Below are 27,289 nucleotides of genomic sequence, written 5' to 3'. Positions count from 1 at the left end.
ACTTTCACCTTAATGGTTGAAATTAATGCTAGCTACCTAACGCTTAATTTACGGTTCTGACTTTGTTTCAGACATTCTGAAATCTGTCTGAGTCTGGCGGTATGATAGAAGTCACTGTGAAGACTCTGGACTCCCAGAGCAGGAGCTACCAAGTCAGAGGCGAGGTAATGCTCTTACCCTGATTCAAACGCCGCTTTACTGAGACTCCTCTTCCCCCTCCCGTTTCAATTGTGTGTTGTGTCACCAGCTGACAGTGAAGCAGTTCAAGGAACACATAGCTTCATCAGTGGAGATCCCAGTAGACAAGCAGCGGCTCATCTACCAGGGCAGAGTGCTGCAGGATGACAGGACGCTGACTGAATACAGTGAGTACATGAAACCTGCTCAAGATATTTTTAGTTTTAAAACGACCTCAAACTATCTAATTCAAAATAATAAGAATTATATTATTTGTTTATTTTATTATGTTTATTCTCCTCTTTCCCCCCTTTTTTGTTGTTGTGCTGCGTGTATTCCACCCTGCTATGTCATTTGAATGTTGACGTTGTAATATGATGACAGGTCAGTGTGGTAAACTGTGAGGTGGAATTGAATCCAGCTGAGCTTTGGAGTTTGACCACCAGAAATCCTGCTGCTAATATAACTTTACTTAGGGTTATTGGTTAATCTAGTTTTTTTTCATTAATTATTTCATTGTTCAATATGGTAGTGTGTTGCTGCCGCTTTGACAAAAATAGTTTGCCCAGTGTCTCATTAAAACATCTGTTTTAAGTTATTACAATATGTATTCATACATTACAGTATGAAGTCCATCTCTCTGTTTCTCCATCAGATGTAGATTGCAAGGTAATCCACCTGGTGGACCGTGCCCCACCTCAGGCCACCATGTCCGGTTCCAGTGGTGCAGGTGTTTCTCCTGTCTCTGAGTAAAACCTTTTTTACGGGGTAAAGGCTCATTATTCACCAGGCATCATCTCATCAGTCTTTAAGTCCTCCATTTACTTGATTTTTCGATTTTGGATGTTTATTGCCATTGAATATTGGAGAAATATCACTGGTAAACTGGTACATTGTGCTGATGCCTCCAGTATGTGTATTGTGCATGCGTGTTCCCATTTGACTAAGTTATGATTTCTGAGGGTTAAAGCAATACACCCAAGTTTTTCTCCAAAACCAGAGGAGAGTAAAGAACCTCATAGCTGTGGTGCTTACCTGCTCATCGGATTGATGCATTCAATTTCCACTTGTACATAACTTCTATGAACCACAGTACTGAGTGCGCATTGTACTGTGATGTGTTGTAGGGAGTGTCCAGTGACAGCAGATCCCATTCACAGCCAGAGGTACCTCGGTCCTCTTCCTCCCCACCGCCATTTTCCTCCTCTATTAGAGGGGCTGTAGCATCACAACTCATGGACAGCAGCTCACCACCTGCTCCATCATCCTCCACCCAGACCGAGGGACCAGCCAACACTGGGCCCAAGTAAGTCAGAGTTATGGACTGAATGGCTCCAGTAGCAACTGATATAAACACGTAATCCGTATGTGGATACATTATGTTGATCGTGACATCCGATCTGTAGGCCTTTGCACTTAAACATGGTATCGGCCCCTTGTCTGTTAGTTAACATGACTTGTTTTTGTGGGTGGAGGCAGAATAATTCTCTAAACACGTTAGTTAATGCTAGCTATCAATGTTTTGTTGGCTTGTTTTTTTTATAAGGGCCGATGAAAATATGTGTTTACAGTCCGTCACTGTCTGGGACTGGGTGAGCTACTTGAGAAAGTTAACATGAACCAACAGGACCCGATTAGCAGAGCCCTACGCTGTTGGCAGGCTGCTTCGCAGAAGGCTAAGCTAACCCTGAGCTATTTGCAATTTATCTCCGTCTCTGAAACCCTTCCCCCATATTGTAGCTTGCCCAAGCCTCGAATCACAGGTTGTCATCTCAAATGTATGCTATATCAATTCTAGCACCCAACACAACAGCAGGGTGACATTTCTGATGTGTAACTTAAGCTTTTTTTAGTTTCAGGTAATAATACACGAATGAAAACCAAGTTATGATTATTGTTCGAAGTGCTCCACACTGGCCCTTTAAGTTTCAAGCCACTGCTTTGTATTACCTTTAAAGAGCACGAAGATTTCTCTTCTTCACATTTCATTAAAATCAACACCATTCATTTTATAACTTGAGTCCAGTATATAAAAATGTGTGTGTGTGTGTGTGTGTGTGTATGTATGTGTGTGTGTATATATATATATATGTGTATATATATATTATTAATGTGTATATATGTGTATATATATATATATTATTAAGAAAGTATTTTCGGAATGATTCTATTCATTGACCTTGAGACTTATGAGTCAAAACATTCTCCTAAATATTTGTATATGAAGCTAAAACTAACTTTAAGCAGAGTTTAAGTGTAATTCTTCAGAGGTGACTCAGTGACCCAGTGGTATCGAATAAGAACAAGGAAAGCTTCCCTTTGTAGATATGTTGACAATCTCAATTTTGTTACTTAGAATATATCATAAAAGTCTTCAAAGAATTTGACATGGATATAGTAATCATTTAAGCCAGATTTTAGATTATTTCTGAGTTTGGTCTAATAATTATTATAAATTATTCAACTCTACTGAATCCAAAACCTCTGCACACTGTTTGCTCACCAACAGCATGTTCCAAAATACTGCAGGCAAGAACACCGTGCCGACATTTTGCCCTTTTCACTGAAATCTGCTCATAACATTCAGACCACCAGGCTGCTCTGGATCCAGACATCATGACATCATCTTTCTAATCGCACGTATGGCCGATCACCGGGATCATCAGCAGGGCCTTTGTGGTGCTGACTCCTCCTGTTCTCCGTTTGTCCTCAGTCACCCGAGTCCAGCAGAGTTTGTGGAGGTTCTGTCTGAGGTCAAGAGGCTGGAGGAGAGGTTACGGCCCTTTATAGAGAGGACCCACTCAATACTCGGGGCAGCCACCTCAGCAGACTACAACAACAATGTAAGGAGGGAGTGCAGCTGCACAACCGCAACACAACAGATTCACCTCTTAGACATGAGACTCGTCTACTGAGGCTCATGCTGGTGAACACTGACCATCGCTGTTGTCTGTTTAATGGAATCCCCTGTGTGTGTGTGTGTGTGTGTGTGTGTGTGTGTGTGTGTGTGTGTGTGTGTGTGTGTGTGTGTGTGTGTGTGTGTGTGTGTGTGTGTGTGTGTGTGTGTGTGTGTGTGTGTGTGTGTGTGGAGATACATAATAGCTACATACAGTATGGACTGTGTTTTTGCTGTTACAATACATCAACATACTGTGAACAGCTCGTCCATCTCCTCATGAAGAATAGTGCCCATCAATATCTGTTTTGAATATCTGTTTTGTCTGCATGCTGACTGCTCTGGTGGATGGACTTGTACTTGTCTCGCACCTTTCTAGTCACCATTCATACACTGATGCAGAGGCTGCTGTACAGGGTGCCAGCGGCCCTTTAGGGTCTAATCTAGGCTCATTCACACACACTCGCACCGATGGAACAGCCTTCGAGAGCAATCTGGGGTTCAGTGTCTTGCCCAAAGCGCACCGCTGATCTTCCGATTCGAGGGATACTTCTCTATCAATACACGACATGGGGTTACAGCCGATTCCCATGTGATCACTGCTCCCTGGTCTCAGAAATCATTCCGGTTGGCCATCATGAAGTCCAGTGTTCTTTTGTGCTCTGAGGATGGGTGAGAAGGGATCTCTAAGAAGACACACGAGGATGTCTTATTATGTATTTGTTCTTAAATAAGAACAGAATCTACTCAAGAGCACGCACAACATTTTAGTGCTCAGACATTTGCACAAATAATTAGTTATTGCGTTTGCTTCAGTTCTACAGTGTATACATAGGATTCAAATTCCAATATTTTATTGTAATCTTAAATAACTTGTTTTACACATACCTATTCGTACTGGCTTTGTCTAATTTCCAACAACTTCTGAATACAGTTAGGAAGCTAATGGTTTGTGCTTCACACATTATGTAAAAACAAAAGAAGCTAAACTACTTCTAATGGAGGAGTGGATGAGTCTCAGCTGCAGTCTGCTGGTACGACAGATGATGCTGCTGTATCTCTTGCCAGGCGGCGGTCTGCTGTTGCTATTGAGAGCGCTTAATATGTCAATATCCATGACAGTCTTATAAGCTAGATTTATAAGTCAAATGACACTCATGGTAAATGGACTGCACTTGTATTTCTCTTTTCTAGTGGAACAACCACTCAAAGCTTTAACACTACATGTCGTCATTTACACCCATTCATACACTGATGACACAGCCTTCGGCAGCAATTTGGAGTTAAGTGTCTTGTCCAAGGAAACATTGACATGGACTAGAGGAGCCGGGGATCAAATCGCTGGTTCTGTGATTGAGGGACGACCCGCTCTGCCTTCCGAGCTCATTTTAGAAGATCCCACATCTCCATCTTCTCGGCCTGTGCTCGGTGCCATCTTCCTCACTACTACAGCATTCACAATCCCATACTGGAGAGATTTCTCAATTCCCAGTTGGACATAAATATAGAAACACACTGAACTGAATTCATATCAAACAATCACATAAATAATCTGGAAATAACATCAAATATCACTCTGCTCTACAGTACTGCACAAATAGCTGTGCAAACAATTGACTCCCAAATAAGAAGTCATTCAACTGGAGAAAGTGCAAATGTCTTTGTAACATTTCAGTTCAAGTCTCTTTCACAATGTGACCTGCTTTTCTCCAGAACTCACTCTAATGAGCTGCTGGGATGTGGTGATGTACATCCCAGCACCAAGTCCACTCCTCTTTAGAAAGCTCTGTCCATCAGTAACGGTTACACTCAAACTTTACATCACGATGTCTGTCGTTTACATGAGTCTGTGCTGGACCTTGCAGTAAATCATGTATTTCTCCTCTCGATGAATTTAGGGACAACAATGACCATGACATCTAATGGGAGACAGACAGCTGAAGGACAACGCCAGCCGTCTCACAGCGCTGGCCAATCGGATCAGCAGGCGACAGGACAGATTCAGTCAAACGGGACCCGTCATCAACAAGGACAGGGAGGACCCCGAGTAATCCGGATCACCCACCAGACCATGGAGCCCGTAGTCATGATGCAGGTGAACTTTGATGGTATGTGTGTCATGTCTTCACAGAACCTGACTATAAGTGTACTGACAGAGTATCCCATGGATTTCAATGGATGACAAGACTGATGGAGCATGAGGAGTGCATGAACGTACAGACAGATCATCTGCATTAGCAGATAACAATTCATGTGGAATGAATATGGAAATACATAAATAATAAAGACAGTTATGTTTGTGTTAAAACATTATTGGACATAAGTGTATACAGAGCTCTTCTTGTGTGGAACAGGTGAGTCAGCTGCTGGGTCTCAGGTTCCAGGACAGCTAAACACCGCAGGTACTGGACAGCCTGGTGAGTTGTTGCTATGGTAATAGCTGTCTCCTCCTACCGGTTGCAGTGATTCTTTTGGACACTTTGGGTCAGAAGACCTTTAAGTGGACACATTCAAAGATCTGTTTTTCAGGACCAACTTCTTTGTTTCCAGGACTGCCCCAGATCCACTTGCCAGGCCTGCCCCCTGAGTTCATGCAGGCCATTGTGCATGAGATCTCCCACCAAGCTGCCGCCATGGCCACTGCAGTCTCAGCCGGCCCCCCAGCACAGATGCAGTCTGTCCCTAGCTCAGCTCCCAACGTGGAGGGGGCTGCTTCCCCACAGCCCCTCCACCCTGCTCAGGCGAGGGTGGTCATCACCAGACCATCCTTCTCCCCCCACATCCCTCAGCCTGTGGGACCCCGAGGAACCACCATCAACCTGAGGGCCACAGAACCCACAGCTGGTCAGCAGCCAGAACAGGTAACACCAACACAGAGTGAGCAGAGACTAAAGATTCTCATTAACGATTCGACTGCAAGTTATTGTCTTGATTAAAAGATCAATTGTTTGGTTGATAGAACATAAGAAAACAGTTTTAAAAGCCCATCGAAATTTCCCAAAAGTCCCAAAATATTAAGTTGACCATCATGGTAAGACGTTAAGTGAACCAAAGTATAAATGAGAGTTCTGTAGGCCTATAGGTCTGAGCAGAACCCAGTGAGAGCAGAAAAAACGAAAGTTACGAATGTAACTACGGTTCTATGAATCCTGGATGACCGCCAGAGGCAGTGCTTAACACTGGATATCTTCCGTCGCGCGCATGCGCAGGTCGAATATTTATATCAACAAAGTCACGTGTGACCTCGGATGACCCCCGTCGTCTATAAGTTCCGGTGTCATCCTGAGCTCAGTCCTATGGAATCTTCTCGCGAGTTCACGGGATTCCGAGTGACCAAGAACTCTGGCGGTCATCCAGGATTCATAGAACCGTAGTTACATTCGTAACTTTCGTTCTATTTCATCCTTACTGACCGCCAGAGGCAGTGCTTAACACTGGATGACTTATACCAAAAGAGTCACGAGGAAGCACAGTAACTACCCCTTATAGCTCCGGCAGAGAAAATTGGCCAAGAACCCTCCCCAGTGGGTGAGGGTTGGCAACGTTAACTCTGTAGTGTTTGGTGAATGTGCTCGGTGATGCCCATGAGGCCGCTGCACATATATCCCCCACAGGCACACCACTCAGGCCTACCCTCGGTGTGGAGACACTCTTGGTAGTGACCCTTCACCCCGGATGGCCGAGCGCAGCCGCTCGCCTTGTATGTATCGGCAATGGCCTCCACTATCCAGTGGGACAGGTGCTGTTTTTTCTTTTTTTTTAAAGGAGCACAGCCCTTCGGCTCACCATAACTGACTATGCAGGCGGTGGCTTCCACATAAGCTCTGAGGGCCCACACTCGGCACAGCAGCCTTGACCTCTCCTCTCCCGATGGGGGAGGGGGGGTCAACTTTGCCAGCTGGATAGGCCGGTTTATATGTGAACGTATCCACCCCCTTGGGAGAAACACTGCCTTAGGCCAGAAAGTGACACCCAAGCCATCTGAGTTCCACCTCAGACATAATTCTTCCACTGATAGGGCATGCAGCTCGCCCCCACATTGAGCTGAGTTGACAGCAAGGAGAAAACCGTCTTGCGGATAGCCATCTCGGCTCTGCCTGTGCCAGGGGTTCAAAAGGAGACAAGCATAAGGTGTCCAGTACCAAGGGTAGGTCCCATGCAGGGGAGACCGGCCCTTATCCAGGAGGGACTGTAGAAACTCAGTACATCAGGCACGGGGCGCTGTACTGGGACCTTGTTCTGAGCCGCACACCAGTCGGAGAACAGCTTCCACCTGTTTCTTGTACTGCAGGCAGGTAGACCGCGCACTGGCATTCAGAATAGTCCATCAGACTGGTTCTATGCAGCCACTCAGCATCCGGTCGGGCCCTCCCGTGACCCCTAATTGAAGGCGGCAGGGATTGGAATGCCAAATCCGACCCTCTAGTTGCGACAGGAGATCCCTCCTGTCGGGGAAGAACTCTGACAAGCTCATAGCAAAAGCAGAGGGATGGTGGAAAGGCATAAGAAGATCCTCTGGCCACGTGTGAGCCAGGGCATCTTGACCCAGAGGGCTGGTCCTCTCCGTCAGGGAGACCCAGTGGGGGCAGTGGGTCGACACGTCTGGATGCAGCCGCCACTCTCACGGTGGAGGCTTGTAACGGAACAGGAAAACCACAACCTTGTTCCATTCTCCTGGTAGGTACATTGCCCCCAGGCTGGTCAGGCGAGGGGCCTCCCAAGTCAGAAGGCCACGGTGATCCCCGTAGCAACTTCTGCAGATCTGGCGCCCCATCGATAGTTCATGGGAAATCACAGCAGAGGTGCTGTCCACCGGACAAGCACATGCTTTCCCTTCAAACATGGAAGGAAGTACTCGAGCGCTAGCTCTAGAACCTGGACCTGCGGTCTTTCAGCAGACAACTGCCCCCAGGCTGTCCTGTTCTGTCACACTGCACCCCGCCTTGAGAGGCAGGTATCTGTTGTGACAATCTCCTGGTGGAATGGAACCGAGCCCCTGGGGCTCGGTTCCTGGGACACTGTTCGCCAGATATGCACTCCCTCCATGGGGATAGTGAATAGGCACTGTTTCGATAATGTTATTGCCCTGTATCTGTGCCACTTGGCATCCAAGTGAAGGCTGTTCAGCCATCCGCACTGGGGCGACAGACAGGCCCTCATAGGGCCACATTAATGAAGGTTATGCTCTGAGAAGGGCTCAGGTAGCTCCTCTCCATGTTCACCTTGAGGCCCACCGGGCCACGTGAGAGAAGGCGAGCAGTGTCCTGTGGCGCCTGAAGCCGGGACGGCGCCTAGGTCAGCCAGTCGTCTAAGTACGGCAGTATGTTCACGCCCTGCGATTGCAGGGGGAAAGGACAGCAGTAACACACTGTGAACACCCATGGGGAGATGGGAGAGTCCGAATGAAAGCACCCAGGACTGAAAGTTGTGGTGATGCACCATGGGAACAGGCGTCGATAGACGTGAACCACTCTCCCTTGGAAATCCGCTGATGGGAGAAAGAACCCCGACAGCCGGCCTGGAGACATCTCCTGGCACGCCTGCCGGGGGGACGGGGACGTAAGTAGGGTTGTATAGGTAGCGGTCCGGCCTCTCAGCAGGACGCAGAGGCCTGTTGCGGCTACTAGGGTAAGCTGGAGGCTGAGAAAACGGCCTTGTGGGCCAAAAGTGGGACCCCTAGGTCTGGGGGTGCAGGCATGTCCCTGCAAAGACCAGAGAACTGCTGCCTGGTCTGGCTAGCTCTAACAGTCCGCTGAAGCGCCTGTACAGCAGCTGACTCGAACAGCTCACCAGGTTCCACTGGGACAGTACGGAGGGTCCTCCTACATGTCTCAGATAGGGGTGACTGCGCCAGCCAAACCTGGCAGCGAGTCTGAACCAGGGTGGACATCATACATCCACGTTCCCTCGATATGAGCGCAAACGCCTGCAATGAAGCATCACTGAGCAGAAGCGTCGAAGTAGCCCGCTGCAGAGAATCTGCGAGGGAAAGCATGAGGTGGGAGAGGGAGTTGTCGATACGGTGCACAGCGCTGCTGTGTCATAAGCCCTGGATAGCAGGTCATCTTTGAACCGACATTGGGTCGAGGGCACCTGGCATCGGGCCTCAGAGTCTCCTCAGGGGAAACTGATGGACGCCATAGTCGTCTAACTGGCTGGCATACGTGCAAGGCCAGATTTGCCACCTCCTGCATGGTCTGATGTAAGGCGGGAGAGAGCCCTGGTGTCTCCACCATGCACGCAACTCCCTCAGATATTCCTCGGAGGGAGGAACAGAAAAGGTGGTGAGGGCGGGAAGGTGCCTGAAGAAGGCACTCACAGGTGGATGTTCCAGCTGCTGTGTATGCCCGGCGTGCAAGCGCCATACAAATGACCAGGGTAGGTTGGGCTGGATTCAGCTGCCCTGACAGGGGGAGGTAGACCTCCCGCATCAGGTGTTCCACTTCGGCCAGCCTAGCAGACCTTACTGCTCAAGGCGTGATGCCGCAGGTCCTGCCTGGGTTCTCCCTGCTAGGGCAAGAGGTCAGGGCCGTCCTCCGGCTGAAGAGGAGCTATACAGGTCCTACAGCCGGGAGAGTTTAACATGGCCGCGATTCTGGTGGAACCCTTGTCCCACTAGTTTATGCGGAATTCCAAATCAGTCCGAGCGGGAGCGCTCTGCTGAATGTTGAGAGAACAGGCAGGGGGCAGTCAGTGGCGAGTGATCCTACGGACACTCTTCCCTTGGCCAGCCGCTGCAGATATTGGTGACCCACCAGTTAGCCTGAGCGAGAGCACTCTGCTACTGTGGAAACAGGTCAGGCAAAGTCCTTATAGTGAGAGGGGCGAGGACACTCTCTAAGCTCACTCTCTTCACTAAGATAGTTGCTGCAGATATTAGTGTCCCCCCAGTTAGCTTGAGCGAGAGCACTCTGCTACCGTAAAAAACGGACAAAAAAGAACACAGTCCGTACAGTGAGAGGGGAGCGAGGACACTCTTCACTAAGATAGTTGCTGCAGATATTGGTGTCCCACCAGTTAGCTTGAGCGAGAGCACTCTGCCACTGTGGAAACAGGCCAGGCAAAGTCCTTATAGTGAGACGGGAGCGAGGACACTCTTCACTAAGATAGTTGCTGCAGATATTGGTGTCCCACCAGTTAGCTTGAGCGAGAGCACTTTGCCACTGTGAAAAACGGACAAAAAGAACACAGTCCTTACAGTGAGAGGGGAGCGAGGACACTCTCTTCACTAAGACAGCTGCTGCAGATATTGGTGTCCCACCAGTTAGCTTGAGCGAGAGCACTCTGCTACTGTGAAAAACGGACAAAAAGAACACAGTCCGTACAGTGAGAGGGGAGCGAGGACACTCTTCACTAAGATAGTTGCTGCCGATATTGGTGTCCCACCAGTTAGCTTGAGCGAGAGCACTCTGCCACTGTGGAAACAGGCCAGGCAAAGTCCTTATAGTGAGAGGGGCGAGGACACTCTTCACTAAACTAGTTGCTGCAGATATTGGTGTCCCACCAGTTAGCTTGAGCGAGAGCACTCTGCCACTGTGAAAAACGGACAAAAAGAACACAGTCCTTACAGTGAGAGGGGAGCGAGGACACTCTCTTCACTAAGACAGCTGCTGCAGATATTGGTGTCCCACCAGTTAGCTTGAGCGAGAGCACTCTGCCACTGTGGAACAGGTCAGGAAAACAGTTCTCATAGTGAGAGGGGAGCGAGGACACTCTTCACTTGAACAGTTGCTGTAACTCTTGGTGTGCTACCAGTTAGCCTGAGCGAGGGCACTCTGCTAACTGATATCCGCTACCGATATGTCCATAATGTTTACAACAATCAATGGACACAATCCGAGTATTAGCTTAGTCTAGTTAGCCGGAGCGAACTCGACAGCCGTAATGCGTAGAAACCATCAATGGGCACAACCTCAATGTTGATTTAGTATAACTAGCATTCACAGAGTTAGCCTGAGCGAGCACATTCCGCTAACTGTGATCGTTGTAATGCTACAAAGTTGATGGCCACAGCCCCAGTACCAGCTTTGTTTAGCTAGTTTCCCACTGAGTTAACCTGAGCGGGGACGCTCTGTTAACTGTGACAGCTGTAAGGCTACAAAGTTGATGGACACAGCCCCAGTATCGGCTTTGTTTAGCTAGTTTCCCAGTGAGTTAACCTGAGAGGGGATGCTCTGTTAACTGTGACAGCCGTAAGGATACAAAGTTGATGGCTACAGCCCCAGTATCAGCTTTGTTTAGCTAGTTTCCCACTGAGTTAACCTGAGCGAGGACGCACTGTTAACTGTGACAGCCGTAAGGATACAAAGTTGATGGCTACAGCCCCAGTATCAGCTTTGTTTAGCTAGTTTCCCACTGAGTTAACCTGAGCGGGGACGCTCTGTTAACTGTGACAGCCGTAAGGATATAAAGTTGATGGCCACAGCCCCAGTATCAGCTCTGTTTAGCTAGTTTCCCACTGAGTTAACCTGAGCGGGGATGCTCTGTTAACTGTGACGGCCGTAAGGTTTACAAAGTTGATGGACGCAGTCCCAGCTAGCATCCAAGTTAGCCTGAGTGAAGACACTGCTAACTGCGAATTACGTCAGATGTAAAGATTAAATCTCCATGTACACAACGCCAATGCGGATCTAGTGTCTCACAAAGTTTGCCTGAGCAGGAACACTCTGCTAACTGTGATAGCCGTAACACTGTGAAGGGCGGGCCGACAGCGTAATTCTACGCTCTCGTTAGCGCGCCACTCGATTAACTAGAGCGGAAGCGCTCTGCCAACCGTGGAACAAACAACTGTTATAGAAAACAATGTTAATCGATCTTACCGATTGCTGTCATCACGACTTAGCTGGCCCTTATCAGACTGGTGACGACCGATGATAGGGGCGTCCACCAGTCCGGGGCTCGATGTCCGAACGGCGAACACACCGTTCCCTCCGAAGAGGGACAGCTCGTCGCAGCCTTTGGAGGGCGAGAGAACCGCAACTCCGACCGGTAGTCACAAGGCTACAGCGACGAGCTCTAATATGTCTTGATCGTAGACACATCCTTGTTTATGCTACCATGGTAGCTAACCTGCGTCGCGAGAAGAAAAAAAGGACTGAGCTCAGGATGACACCGGAACTTATAGACGACGGGGGTCATCCGAGGTCACACGTGACTTTGTTGATATAAATATTCGACCTGCGCATGCGCGCGACGGAAGATATCCAGTGTTAAGCACTGCCTCTGGCGGTCAGTAAGGATGAAATAGAACAGCACATGGACAAGGAAAACATTTGGAAAGTTTAAACAAGATTCTTATTTCTTTTTTTTAACTTTAAAAATGATTAGAAGATTCAACTTGCATCTATCTGCCAATTCATTTTCTATCGATCTCTAGCTATGTGCTACAGAGTACTGAATAATCCAGATGGATTACTGTTGTGCAATGAGCGTGAAGCTGCTTGTTCATCTCTGCCTCCCTCACCCCTCTGTGAGCAGGGCCCCCCTCTGGCTCCGTCCTCCCTCACCCAGATGATCAGTGGTCTGGTGGGACAGCTCCTGATGCCGGGGCAGACAGGTCAGTGTCAAGTCTTTCATAAGATATCTTTACAAAGTGCAATAGTAGCTGATTATGCCACTTCTTTTTATTACTTTCTTGATATTACTACTATTTATCGGTGTGTGTGGCTGTTGTGGTGCTTTCTCACCTGTAGTTCGGTTCTTTTGGTCCAGACCAAGAGAAAAAGAGAATACACTGTTGCGTTTTAGTTCCTGTTCACACTAACATTTTACAAATGAACCAAGAGGAGTAACATAAAGTTATACAGACTGACAGCTAACTCGTTGATTGGACAGTTTTGCCATCATTACACATGTGATGTGCACGGCCCAGGAGTGCTCTACAGCAGGGACTTAGTGACCACCTGGTCACCTGTGTCTACTGTTCAGTGGAGAACAGCTGTTCATCTGTGACAATACCTGCGCTGACGTGTTTCTCCAGATCAGATCACTTCCTGAACAGATTTCACCATCAAGTGGACTTATTTGTAGTTTAGCTTTTGAAATCATGGTAAAAATCCCATCGCTGCTGTCATAGACAGCTGTGGTTGGTCCTTGAGCTTTCACAAAGCTCACCAGAGTCGGCTTGGAATCGGACCGAGACCTACCTTTTCAAGAAAGCTTGTTTCGGTTGTTTGGTCCACTAGATAAATTGACGAGGACGATATATCAATCAATAGTAACTTATTGCATATTTATTGCTGTTGTGTTGATGTCGACCAATACGTAACAAGAAATGTCCCACCAGGGTCGAGGTCATTTAGAAGTCCACCAGAGAGCGTTGACAAGTTGACCCCACTCGTGTATCTTGGCCCCATTTTATAAAGACAAAAACAAATCGAAGGGATCTGTATCACCATTGTTTATGTTGTTTAAACCTCCTCCAGGTGATCCCATGTCCACGTCCACTTTGTCCAGCTCTCAGTCCTCTTTCTCTACCTCCTCCTCGTCTGATTCCTCCACCACATCCCCCCCCCTCCCTCTGCCAACACCTCCGGACAGACATCCACCCACACCAGCAATACTACCTCCCTAGGCCTGCCAGCAGAGGGCAGTCCTGAGGGAAATGTGGCCCAGCTGCTGGGCTCTCTGCTGGGCGGAGCAGGAGGTCCTGGCTCTGGAGCAGCTCACTCCATCACTGTGACACTGCCGGGGTTGCCGGCCTTCTTCCAGGGCATGTCAGACATCACACAGGTGAGTTCACTTAGTGCTCCAGAAAACCAATATATGGTGGCATGCGTACTTTCTCCTGGTTCCCCTGTCATGAGGGGCAGAAAATGTTACACTGATTGATTGATTCATCTTAACATAAATAATGATGGGAAGTAAAAACAGAATGTTGCAAAAGGAGATTATAGCAACGACCAAAAAGGTGAAGGCTGTAGCTTTCATAACATGATACGCTCATAATACATAACGTTTAAGAAATGTAGTAAGCAGACAAAATGTAAATGTTACACTTACACAGATTACCAAAGTTAAACTGATGGGATATCAAAGCAATATTTACTATGTATCTATTACATCATTTTCTGAATGCTGTTTCCCACTTTGACACTTTTAAATCACCCTAAAGGTTGTTGGGTAGTTTCAGGAGTCCAGGTACCTCGTGGATCAGATGCTAATGGTAAATTAACCTAATTAGGGCTGGGCGATATGGCCTAAAATTTATAACACAGTATCATTTTGAAGCACGGACTGTATATTTGTTTTTCCTTGAATGTCAATATCAATGCTTTTGGTGTGGTAACTGCATGGCATACTTCCAATCATCCCAAAGTCAATGTAACCTCTCACACATTGTAAATGTTGTCCTTTCTCTTTGTTGTTGTCATCTACACTGGTTATTTGCAGAAAACATGCAATTCAAATGTTCGTATTTTTATTCTAAACTTCTTGGCATTAGTAGTTACAATGATGAGCTCGTGTTATAGTTAACAGGTCATAATTCTCTCTGTGAAAACATCTCCTTCAACAACTGGATTCATTCAAGTATCTCACCAAATGTACATCTTATAAGATTACATTTGAACCCATCATGATAGCGTAATACAGTTTTTCTCAATTGCTAAAACACTAAAATCCATTGGCTGAACAAAGTTCTCAGTTGCCTGAACTCATTTAGCTAATTGTGCAGTCTGTTGTCAATACCTTAAACTGTGTCACATGGTGAAACACAATTTTCAGATCTCACTTAGACTTTTCAGCAAAACTCTAAACACATTCTCAGTCTCAAAACACATTCTGCACTCTAATGCACATGTCATCCATACTGGTAAACACAAGTGGCAACAATCAAATAGAAATAGAGAACACATGTCATTGATTAAACACAATCACTCAAAATTGATTTCACTTGTATCAAATGATGTGACACAACCAATATAAGCCAGTTCAGAGAGCAAACAGGTGGTTGAAGGTGATGTCGACGAAGTGCTCTGGTCTGACCCAGCCCAAAGACAAGAAGAAGCACATTGATGATTGTTGACTCCTTTGATTTTTGTCCCTTTTACTGTAGTATTGTATACTGTAGTAGGCCTACAGTGCATTGTAGGCTGTATAATGTACAATAAACAAATTATATGGCCTTGAACATGGTGCTTTCTATTTGTTACAGTAACAGTACTGACTGCTCAATAGATGTTGACTGGTTGCAGGTTCATATCAACAAAGAACAAGAATTACAGTGTCACAGAGACAAAGGACACGTTTGTGAGATGCAGGGTACAGTACTGTAAAAATAGGGGTACAAGGAGGAGGAAGAACAAAATAAATTTCAAAGAGCAAAGCACAGTAGTCATTTCTGATCAATTTTGAGCTACTGTAATAGAACATGTTTTGAAATTTGTTTTGAGATAAAAAATCTGCTTCTCCCTGAGAACTATATGTTTTGAACAATGTGTTTTCTATTTATTGGTGTATTGTTTACTGACTGCTTGATGGTGTATATTATTTTGATCACTTTGTTTATGATTTGAGAGCAGTGTTTGATTTTGAGCACAGGTAAAACTGTTTTGAGGCGAAAGTTTCATTTTGCAAGAGGATTCAGAGGTTTTGTAAATAGTGCTTGAAGATGAGGTTTTGTGTTTACAGTTTTGAGAGAATGGGTGACCGTTTCAAGAAATGTGTCTTAGCAATCGAGAAAAACTGTAATGTACCTTCCCAATACGCATGTTTGCTGAGTAGAGCTTGGAAATCGACACGCCGTGCAAGTCAACACAACCTCCGTTCGCTGTTTAGCACCAGTCACTGAGATGACTCTGAGCAGCATGATGGGGATGAAAAACATTGAATGTCTGATTAGTTAGTTAGTTCTCCACCGCTTATTCTGGAGCTGCAGTTCACTCACAGACACACAAGTCATTCACCCATTCACACACACATTGTGACACTGATGACAGAGGCTGCCATACGAGGGGCCACCTGCCCATCAGGATCGAAAGTAATGCTCAGGAACAGCCTTCAGGAGAAACTCTGAGTTCAGTATTTTGCTGACATGCCGACTGGAGGAGGCGGGGATTGGGACGCTAATCTTGCGATCAGTGAATGACCCGCTCTACCTCTGAGCCACAGACACCAGACACCTCTCTCTCCTTGCTGACTTTATCCACATTTCCAGATCAAATTTGCTGTACTGGTAATGGATTGACCGTAGGCGTCATTGAGCTGAAGTCAATAAGAATGACATATAGGATATGTGTTGCCACTGAAATGAATGAACTGCCTTAACAGGACAGACTGGAATTGAGGATCAGAAATTGTTAAGCTGATCAGTTGAGTATCTTTCGATTCACAGTAGCTAATGAAAGGGGATCAAACGGACAAAATGACGATGATGAACTACACAATATTGATGTCCCAGTGAAAAGCATCTGTCAACATCAAATATCCGAATGTGCAGAAAAAGACTTGACGTGAACATGAACCTACTAAATTAGTTTTCTCTGCCCAGCCAACTGCGAGTGGAGCTGGTGCCCCAGTCCCCCCTCCGTCCAGTGGTCCCGCCCTCGCTCAGGCCGGCGGCGGTTCGGGTGGAGACTCTCTGAGCCCGGAGCTGCTCCCCGGCATCGTGCAGGGAGTGCTGTCCACCATGATGAGCTCTCTGGGGGCCCAGCAGGGCCACGGAGAGAGCATCACCCAGTTCATCCAAAGACTGTCCCAGACCAGCAACCTTTTCACTCCTGGCTCTGGAGATGCTGTCGGTGAGTCATACATCAGCAGAAAGTCAACACTCACCTCTGACCTCTGGTTTACGATTCAGTCGGTGTGCTGGGATCAGGCCACAACATTGAACACATCCCATCCAAAGAGTAATTCCAGCATTTCTCATGATTGTTATTGGTAAAGCAGCTCTCATCCCGGCAGGGTTCTTTGGTGATCTGCTGTCCCTGGTGTGTCGGAGCGTCTCCATGGTGGACATGGTGCTGCTGCTTCATGGGAACGCCCAGCCTGTGAGTCGCATCCAGCCGCAGCTCACTGACTTCTTCACTGAACACTACCTTCAGGGCAGAGAGCCCACTGACGCTAACACAGCTGTAAGTACTGTACAGAGAATCCCTCACACTTTGTTCACACACTACTTGATGTGTTACTTCATTGTTCATCATATTATGTAACATTGGTCGGGCACAAGAAAGAATGCGTATTTGATTGGCTTTTGGCCAACAGTTTAGTCTTTGTCAAGTTTTTATTTTCATCCTGTGTGATGCAGCATGTGACACATGTCAGTTACCTAGAATACGGCTGGAAGACATAGAGCCCAAAGGTGACAGATCCTCAGGGTAGGAAATCAGTCCTAAAGAGTTCAGAGCCCTTCATAACCGCTCTGACCTCATGACTCTGATCTGTGCTGATGTTTAGGAGAGGAGTCCCACCTCTGTGAGGAGCTGCAGGAGGGGATGTTCATTGTTGACTGTGAGCTGATGAAAGGATTCCATTCACAGTCCCTGTGAAGCAAAGCAGAAGATATGTGACAGGGAAAATACCGCTTGATTATTCTGTCATAACCAACCGTTTTTGATGTAATAAACTTATATTGCTTTCACATAATGCACAGATGAATTCATTTCGCCAGCACCCAGCTCACCACGTTTAAAACTGTATTTAAAATGATTGTTTAATCCATGTGCCTTTGGCTACGGCTAATGGTTTAATCAATATATACATGAGAATATTAAAGGAGCTCATTTGATTGAGCTGCATGAAGACTTTTGAGTCATGTGCATTATCTGAGGGGCAAAGTTTGATTACTGCAGAAATTGCTTGTGTCAGAGCAGCATGTTCTCTGTAAAATGATGATGTTGTTCTCAAACGTATCTTGTTGTAAGATCGTTGACATTAAGGGCTCCATATTGTCTCTCCTTCTCTAGATATGTTTGTGCCTGAACACCGCCTCCTGCAGCTCCTAACATGTTAGGATGTCTTTGATGTGAAGGCGAGGAGGTGTGAAGGGTTTTCTGTCTTCATGCAGATCACACGTTTGGCCCCCGCCTGCTGCTGCTGTGCACTCAGGGCCTGTTTGAGTGTCTGGCTCTGAACCTGTACTGCCTCGGAGGAGAGCAGAGATCTCTGACTGCTGTCATCAACCACCGCATTGTTAGTACTCATCATGTATGACCGCAGCATTCTGGGATACAAGTCACAGCTGGATGTTACTGCATGTTTACTGCATGTACTGTGTGTGTTTGTGTAGAGGAGGATGTCTGCAGAAGTCAATCCCAGTCTGGTCAACTGGCTGACCAGTATGATGTCTATGAGGCTGCATGTCATTCTGGAACACAACCCGATTACTGAGGACCAGATCCAGCACTACGTCATCTATACACAGGTAACCAATAGTCATTAGTGAGCCAACGCACTGCACTGCAGAAGGATGGGCTTTGGAGGATGAGGAACAGCATGTTTATTAGTAGGACGGATAGAACAGTGTTGGTGGGGCTCTGCACAAGAGATTTGTTGAAAAGAAGAAACCTTTAGAATCTCACCAGACTTACCCTTTAAGATGGTTTAAGCTTCTGCTGGAGGAATTGTCTGCATTAACTAATTTAACTTCAGTCAAAAGATAAAAAAGACTGCTGTTAAGGAGTGTTTCACACATACAGACTGAAGCATTACGTTCATAGTGGATCCATCAATACATTATTCAGGCGCTCTTTTTTTAAGTTGAGTGTAACAGACTGATTGTTTCAACATTACTTTCACTCTTGCTTGCAGCTTTTTATGTTGCTGTATCTGATGATTTTAATCATTCAGATTGTGGAAGTGCTAAAGTTTGGAGTAGGACCAGAACATTTAGATTTAGTACTTTCAACATGAGAACCATCTATTCATCACTTTCTGCAGGAGAGATGCTTGATTTATGGTGTGTATGAACCATACACACCATGGTTCACACTAGTGGTGTCACGGAGCACGGATCGATCCGTGATCCGTTCGGATCAGCCCTCACGGTTCGGATCACCCCTCACGGTTCGGATCACTTGTGAACCACGGATCAATCGAGTATTTTTTTCCCTTTTTTTTTTTTTTTTACAGCTTAATCATCATTGTGTGTTATGAAGTTTTACTGCTGCTGTTCCTTTTCAAGTAACAAGTCCCCGAATATCAATGCAGAGTGTCAGTGAACAGATATAAAGCAGTAGTGTGTTCACGTGACCGGAGCAGCTTAGAAGCATTTAACGGTGACGTCATGGCGAGCGGAGGAACGTCAGAAGCCGCGGCGTCATTTAAGTCGCAAGTTTGGGAACATTTTGTCTTCCCTGTAACGTATAATGACGGATGAGGGTGGTGGACAAAGCGTTACGGTATGTCGGCGTTATTTAAAGAGAGACACACGACAACGGTAAAACATCAGCATGTCCACACATATGAAGAGACACCATCCCGTCTGTCAGCGACGGGGACACTCCGGTGTAGAAAACAAAGGATTTCTAAATCTGGTTAAAATGCTTGAGCCACGCTACGAAATCCACTCACGCACCCACTTCAGTGTGAAGCTGTTCCAGACCTCTATGAGAAGGAAAAGACTGCAGAGACTGCTTTCACCACGGCGGAGTGATTCTTAGTCCGGTGCTGTAGACACGCCCCCTCTGTGAGAGTCACACAGACACACACCTGGGGCAGGTGCTGTAGACACGCCCCCGCTGTGAGAGTCACACAGACACACACCTGGGGCAGGTGCTGTAGACACGCCCCCTCTGTGAGAGTCACACACACACACCTGGGGCAGGTGCTGTAGACACGCCCCCTCTGAGAGAGTCACACACACACACCTGGTTCAGGTGCTGACAGAAGCATCAGAGTGAAGCTAGACAGGCCCAATAATATTCCAGTCACCACAGAAAGGTTGACCTTCTCCCCAGACAATGGAGATATTCTCATCTTTTTGAAAATAATGTCACAGTAATGGTAAACATTATTGTGTATTTGAATGGCATAACCTGACAGGAAGTAAACACAGACCCAAGTTGTTGCTGAGCAGTTCAGTTCAGTGTAAACAGTGGAAGCTCACTGGCTGTTTCTTTCTTTCAGTATTGATCAAAGGACGAGGGAATCAACATACCTCATTTTGCACTTAAACTTAACAGAATTCTTGAATGTATTATTTTTATTTATTTATTTCATTTTGTTTCAAATTGGACATCTTCAATATTTTAGTTTTCATGTAAGACTATAGCCCAAAGTTCTTTGCTTTAAGTGTTCTTGAGGTTCTTTAATTAATAAATGGAAAGCAAAGTTATATTTGACTCCTCCCCTTTTCTTTGTTGATCCGAAAAATTATCCGAACCGTGACTCCTGAACCGTGACCCGAACCGTGAGGTTTGTGATCCGTGACACCCCTAGTTCACACCATGGATGATTTCAGGTTTTAGGGTCTGTAATTATAAAATATTGGAAATCATGAACCACTTTATTTTACTGTGAACAACCAGTGTAGTAGGAAAATGTCCAGATATTCTTAGATGCAGAAAAACATCCTTTAATCAAAAGAACAATGAGAGATGAAAAAATTATTAATACAAATGAACACACACAAAAAGTGATTCCAGATTATTGCCTTGGCCAAGACCATGCAGCCCAACATTGTACCCTTTGAAAGTGTGACGAACTTTTCTCTGTCAGATTCACCAACTCTGACCACATCCGGTACAGTCTGAGTCAACAGTTTGTGTATCTGCTGCAGTACTAATATAAACATGTAATAGGAATGAATGGGTCATGTGATCAACCCCTCTGTCAGATGGAAGAGAGTTTGTCTCCGGCTCCAGCCACCACAGCAGAGGAGGCCATGGCTTCGTCAGGTGACAGTGGAGAGAGGGGAGCGTCTCCCGGAGAAAGCACGGCCTTATCAGGGGACACTCCTGCTGGGGCCCGACAGGACTGGAGGGGGTGGCCCCTGAGGTGGAGCCATGGGCAGCAGCTGTTCCACCTGTAAGGAACGAGGGTTTTCCCAGGATTATATCGATATCAAGGTTTAATGTCGATTGCCAAACATGGCTATCAAGGTTTTCAAACTGCCATTCACAAAAAATACCTGTTCATCCGACCCAACCTGGAAAAATACGACTTTAACCTGACCCCATACAGATACAGTCTATGGTGCTAGATACAGTCTATTGTGCTAGATACAGTCTATAGTGCTAGATACAGTCTGTGGTGCTAGATACAGTCTGGTGCTAGATACAGTCTATGGTGCTAGATACAGTCTATGGTGCTAGATACAGTCTATGGTGCTAGATACAGTCTATTGTGCTAGATACAGTCTATAGTGCTAGATACAGTCTATGGTGCTAGATACAGTCTGTGGTGCTAGATACAGTCTGTGGTGCTAGATACAGTCTGTGGTGCTAGATACAGTCTATAGTGATAGATACAGTCTATAGTGATACAGTATGTGGCGCTAGATACAGTCTATGGTGCTAGATACAGTCTATGGTGCTAGATACAGTCTATGGTGCTAGATACAGTCTGTGGTGCTAGATACAGTCTGTGGTGCTAGATACAGTCTGTGGTGCTAGATACAGTCTATAGTGATAGATATAGTCTATAGTGATAGATACAGTATGTGGCGCTAGATACAGTCTATGGTGCTAGATACAGTCTATGGTGCTAGATACAGTCTATGGTGCTAGATACAGTCTGTGGTGCTCGATACAGTCTGTGGTGCTAGATACAGTCTGTGGTGCTAGATACAGTCTATGGTGCTCTAGCACCATAGACTGCTAGATACAGTCTATAGGGCTAGATACAGTCTGTGGTGCTAGATACAGTCGGTGGTGCTAGATACAGTCGGTGGTGCTAGATGCAGTCTATAGGGCTAGATACAGTCTGTGGTGCTAGATACAGTCTATGGTTCTAGATACAGTCTATGGTGCTAGATACAGTCTATAGTGCTAGATACAGTTTATGGTGCTCTAGCACCATAGACTACCAGATAAAGTCTATAGGGCTAGATACAGTCTGTGGTGCTAGATAGTCTATTGTGCTAGATACAGTCTATAGTGCTAGATACAGTATATAGTGCTAGATACAGTCTATAGTGCTAGATACAGTCTGTGGTGCTAGATACAGTATATAGGGCTAGATACAGTCTGTGGTGCTAGATACAGTATATAGGGCTAGATACAGTCTGTGGTGCTAGATACAGTATATAGGGCTAGATACAGTCTGTGGTGCTAGATACAGTATATAGGGCTAGATACAGTATGTGGTGCTAGATACAGTCTATAGGGCTAGATACAGTCTGTGGTGCTAGATGCAGTCTATAGGGCTAGATACAGTATGTGGTGCTAGATACAGTCTATAGGGCTAGATACAGTATGTGGTGCTAGATACAGTCTATAGGGCTAGATACAGTCTGTGGTGCTAGATACAGTATATGGTGCTAGATACAGTCTGTGGTGCTAGATACAGTCTATAGTGCTAGATACAGTCTATAGTGCTAGATACAGTCTATGGTGCTAGATACAGTCTATAGTGCTAGATACAGTCTATAGTGCTAGATACAGTCTATGGTGCTAGATACAGTCTATAGTGCTAGATACAGTATATGGTGCTAGATACAGTCTATGGTGCTAGATACAGTCTGTGGTGCTAGATACAGTATGTGGTGCTAGATACAGTCTATAGTGCTAGATACAGTCTATGGTGCTAGATACAGTCTATGGTGCTAGATACAGTCTATAGTGCTAGATACAGTCTATGGTGCTAGATATAGTCTATAGTGCTAGATACAGTCTATAGTGCTAGATACAGTCTATGGTGCTAGATACAGTCTATAGTGCTAGATACAGTCTGTGGTGCTAGATACAGTCTATAGTGCTAGATACAGTCTATGGTGCTAGATACAGTCTATAGTGCTAGATACAGTCTATAGTGCTAGATACAGTCTATAGTGCTAGATACAGTCTATGGTGCTAGATACAGTCTATAGTGCTAGATACAGTCTGTGGTGCTAGATACAGTCTATAGTGCTAGATACAGTCTGTGGTGCTAGATACAGTCTATAGTGCTAGATACAGTCTATAGTGCTAGATACAGTCTGTGGTGCTAGATACAGTCTATAGTGCTAGATACAGTCTATGGTGCTCTAGCACCATAGACTGCTAGATACAGTCTATAGGGCTAGATACAGTCTGTGGTGCTAGATACAGTCTATTGTGCTAGATACAGTCTATAGTGCTAGATACAGTCTATAGTGCTAGATACAGTCTGTGGTGCTAGATACAGTATATAGGGCTAGATACAGTCTGTGGTGCTAGATACAGTCTATAGTGCTAGATACAGTCTATAGTGCTAGATACAGTCTATGGTGCTCTAGCACCATAGACTGCTAGATACAGTCTATAGGGCTAGATACAGTCTGTGGTGCTAGATACAGTCTATTGTGCTAGATACAGTCTATAGTGCTAGATACAGTCTATAGTGCTAGATACAGTCTGTGGTGCTAGATACAGTATATAGGGCTAGATACAGTCTGTGGTGCTAGATACAGTCTATAGTGCTAGATACAGTCTGTGGTGCTAGATACAGTCTATAGTGCTAGATACAGTCTATAGTGCTAGATACAGTCTGTGGTGCTAGATACAGTCTATAGTGCTAGATACAGTCTATGGTGCTCTAGTACCATAGACTGCTAGATACAGTCTATAGGGCTAGATACAGTCTGTGGTGCTAGATACAGTCTATTGTGCTAGATACAGTCTATAGTGCTAGATACAGTCTATAGTGCTAGATACAGTCTGTGGTGCTAGATACAGTATATAGGGCTAGATACAGTCTGTGGTGCTAGATACAGTATATAGGGCTAGATACAGTATGTGGTGCTAGATACAGTCTATAGGGCTAGATACAGTCTGTGGTGCTAGATGCAGTCTATAGGGCTAGATACAGTATGTGGTGCTAGATACAGTCTATAGGGCTAGATACAGTATATGGTGCTAGATACAGTATATGGTGCTAGATACAGTATATGGTGCTAGATACAGTATATGGTGCTAGATACAGTATGTGGTGCTAGATACAGTCTATAGGGCTAGATACAGTCTGTGGTGCTAGATACAGTATATGGTGCTAGATACAGTATATGGTGCTAGATACAGTCTGTGGTGCTAGATACAGTCTGTGGTTCTAGATACAGTCTATTGTGCTAGATACAGTCTATGGTGCTAGATACAGTATATGGTGCTAGATACAGTCTGTGGTGCTAGATACAGTCTATTGTGCTAGATACAGTATATGGTGCTAGATACAGTCTGTGGTGCTAGATACAGTCTGTGGTGCTAGATACAGTCTATGGTGCTAGATACAGTCTATAGTGCTAGATACAGTCTATAGTGCTAGATACAGTCGATGGTGCTAGATACAGTCTATAGTGCTAGATACAGTCTATGGTGCTAGATACAGTCTGTGGTGCTAGATACAGTCTGTGGTGCTAGATACAGTCTGTGGTGCTAGATACAGTCTGTGGTGCTAGATACAGTCTATGGTGCTAGATACAGTCTATAGTGCTAGATACAGTCTATAGTGCTAGATACAGTCTATGGTGCTAGATACAGTCTATAGTGCTAGATACAGTCTATGGTGCTCTAGCACCATAGACTGCTAGATGCAGTCTATAGGGCTAGATACAGTCTGTGGTGCTAGATACAGTCTGTGGTGCTAGATACAGTCTATAGTGCTAGATACAGTCTATAGTGCTAGATACAGTCTATAGTGCTAGTTACAGTCTATAGTGCTAGATACAGTCTATGGTGCTAGATACAGTCTATAGTGCTAGATACAGTCTATAGGGCTAGATACAGTCTGTGGTGCTAGATACAGTCTATTGTGCTAGATACAGTCTATAGTGCTAGATACAGTCTGTGGTGCTAGATACAGTATATAGGGCTAGATACAGTATGTGGTGCTAGATACAGTCTATAGTGCTAGATACAGTCTATAGTGCTAGATACAGTCTGTGGTGCTAGATACAGTATATAGGGCTAGATACAGTCTGTGGTGCTAGATACAGTATATAGGGCTAGATGCAGTATGTGGTGCTAGATACAGTCTATAGGGCTAGATACAGTCTGTGGTGCTAGATGCAGTCTATAGGGCTAGATACAGTATGTGGTGCTAGATACAGTCTATAGTGCTAGATACAGTATATGGTGCTAGATACAGTATATGGTGCTAGATACAGTATATGGTGCTAGATACAGTCTATAGGGCTAGATACAGTCTGTGGTGCTAGATACAGTATATGGTGCTAGATACAGTATATGGTGCTAGATACAGTCTGTGGTGCTAGATACAGTCTATTGTGCTAGATACAGTCTATGGTGCTAGATACAGTATATGGTGCTAGATACAGTCTGTGGTGCTAGATACAGTCTGTGGTGCTAGATACAGTCTGTGGTGCTAGATACAGTCTATAGTGCTAGATACAGTCTATGGTGCTAGATACAGTCTATAGTGCTAGATACAGTCTATGGTGCTAGATACAGTCTATGGTGCTAGATACAGTCTGTGGTGCTAGATACAGTCTGTGGTGCTAGATACAGTCTATAGTGCTAGATACAGTCTATGGTGCTAGATACAGTCTATAGTGCTAGATACAGTCTATAGTGCTAGATACAGTCTATGGTGCTAGATATAGTCTATAGTGCTAGATACAGTCTATAGTGCTAGATACAGTCTATGGTGCTAGATACAGTCTATAGTGCTAGATACAGTCTATAGTGCTAGATACAGTCTGTGGTGCTAGATACAGTCTATAGTGCTAGATACAGTCTATGGTGCTAGATACAGTCTATAGTGCTAGATACAGTCTATAGTGCTAGATACAGTCTATAGTGCTAGATACAGTCTATGGTGCTAGATACAGTCTATAGTGCTAGATACAGTCTGTGGTGCTAGATACAGTATATAGTGCTAGATACAGTCTATGGTGCTAGATACAGTATATAGTGCTAGATACAGTCTATGGTGCTAGATACAGTCTATGGTGCTAGATACAGTCTGTGGTGCTAGATACAGTATATCGTGCTAGATACAGTCTATAGTGCTAGATACAGTCTATAGTGCTAGATACAGTCTATAGTGCTAGATACAGTCTATAGTGCTAGATACAGTCTATAGTGCTAGATACAGTCTGTGGTGCTAGATACAGTCGGTGGTGCTAGATACAGTCGGTGGTGCTAGATACAGTCTGTGGTGCTAGATACAGTCTATGGTGCTAGATACAGTCTATGGTGCTAGATACAGTCTATGGTGCTAGATACAGTCTATGGTGCTAGATACAGTCTGTGGTGCTAGATACAGTCTATAGTGCTAGATACAGTCTATGGTGCTAGATACAGTCTATAGTGCTAGATACAGTCTATGGTGCTAGATACAGTCTATAGTGCTAGATACAGTCTATGGTGCTAGATACAGTCTATAGTGCTAGATACAGTCTATAGTGCTAGATACAGTCTATAGTGCTAGATACAGTCTATGGTGCTAGATACAGTCTGTGGTGCTAGATACAGTCTATAGTGCTAGATACAGTCTATGGTGCTAGATACAGTCTATAGTGCTAGATACAGTCTATGGTGCTAGATACAGTCTATGGTGCTAGATACAGTCTATAGTGCTAGATACAGTCTGTGGTGCTAGATACAGTCTATAGTGCTAGATACAGTATATGGTGCTAGATACAGTCTATGGTGCTAGATACAGTCTATAGTGCTAGATACAGTCTATAGTGCTAGATACAGTATATGGTGCTAGATACAGTCTATAGTGCTAGATACAGTCTATAGTGCTAGATACAGTCTGTGGTGCTAGATACAGTCTATGGTGCTAGATACAGTCTATAGTGCTAGATACAGTCTATAGTGCTAGATACAGTCTATGGTGCTAGATACAGTCTATAGTGCTAGATACAGTCTGTGGTGCTAGATACAGTCTATAGTGCTAGATACAGTCTATGGTGCTAGATACAGTCTATGGTGCTAGATACAGTCTATAGTGCTAGATACAGTCTATAGTGCTAGATACAGTCTATGGTGCTAGATACAGTCTATAGTGCTAGATACAGTCTATAGTGCTAGATACAGTCTGTGGTGCTAGATACAGTCTGTGGTGCTAGATACAGTCTATAGTGCTAGATACAGTCTATAGTGCTAGATACAGTCTATGGTGCTAGATACAGTC

The 27,289-nt window shown here is 45.2% G+C and overlaps 1 protein-coding gene across 1 annotated transcript in view; it reads left to right on the top strand.

Annotated features, from left to right (window-relative positions):
• Positions 1-27,289, top strand: part of LOC306791104 (large proline-rich protein BAG6-like) — a 32,243-nt gene that overhangs the window by 317 nt on the left and 4,637 nt on the right. Inside the window, 20 exon segments of the mRNA XM_079287730.1 lie at positions 72-164; positions 248-365; positions 833-918; positions 1,305-1,483; positions 2,891-3,020; positions 3,690-3,745; positions 4,787-4,815; positions 4,972-5,181; positions 5,428-5,490; positions 5,624-5,934; positions 12,551-12,629; positions 13,498-13,584; positions 13,587-13,804; positions 16,563-16,812; positions 16,976-17,145; positions 17,339-17,391; positions 18,061-18,205; positions 18,303-18,437; positions 20,850-20,976; positions 20,979-21,040. Of these exon segments, the coding sequence (XP_079143856.1) occupies positions 102-164; positions 248-365; positions 833-918; positions 1,305-1,483; positions 2,891-3,020; positions 3,690-3,745; positions 4,787-4,815; positions 4,972-5,181; positions 5,428-5,490; positions 5,624-5,934; positions 12,551-12,629; positions 13,498-13,584; positions 13,587-13,804; positions 16,563-16,812; positions 16,976-17,145; positions 17,339-17,391; positions 18,061-18,205; positions 18,303-18,437; positions 20,850-20,976; positions 20,979-21,040 (2,571 nt within the window). The 5' untranslated portion in view covers positions 72-101.

This window comes from Melanostigma gelatinosum (genome assembly GCF_949748355.1).
Source record: "Melanostigma gelatinosum genome assembly, chromosome: 17".
Lineage (NCBI taxonomy): Eukaryota > Metazoa > Chordata > Actinopteri > Perciformes > Zoarcidae > Melanostigma > Melanostigma gelatinosum.
This window is presented reverse-complemented; position numbering and strand designations above follow the sequence as displayed.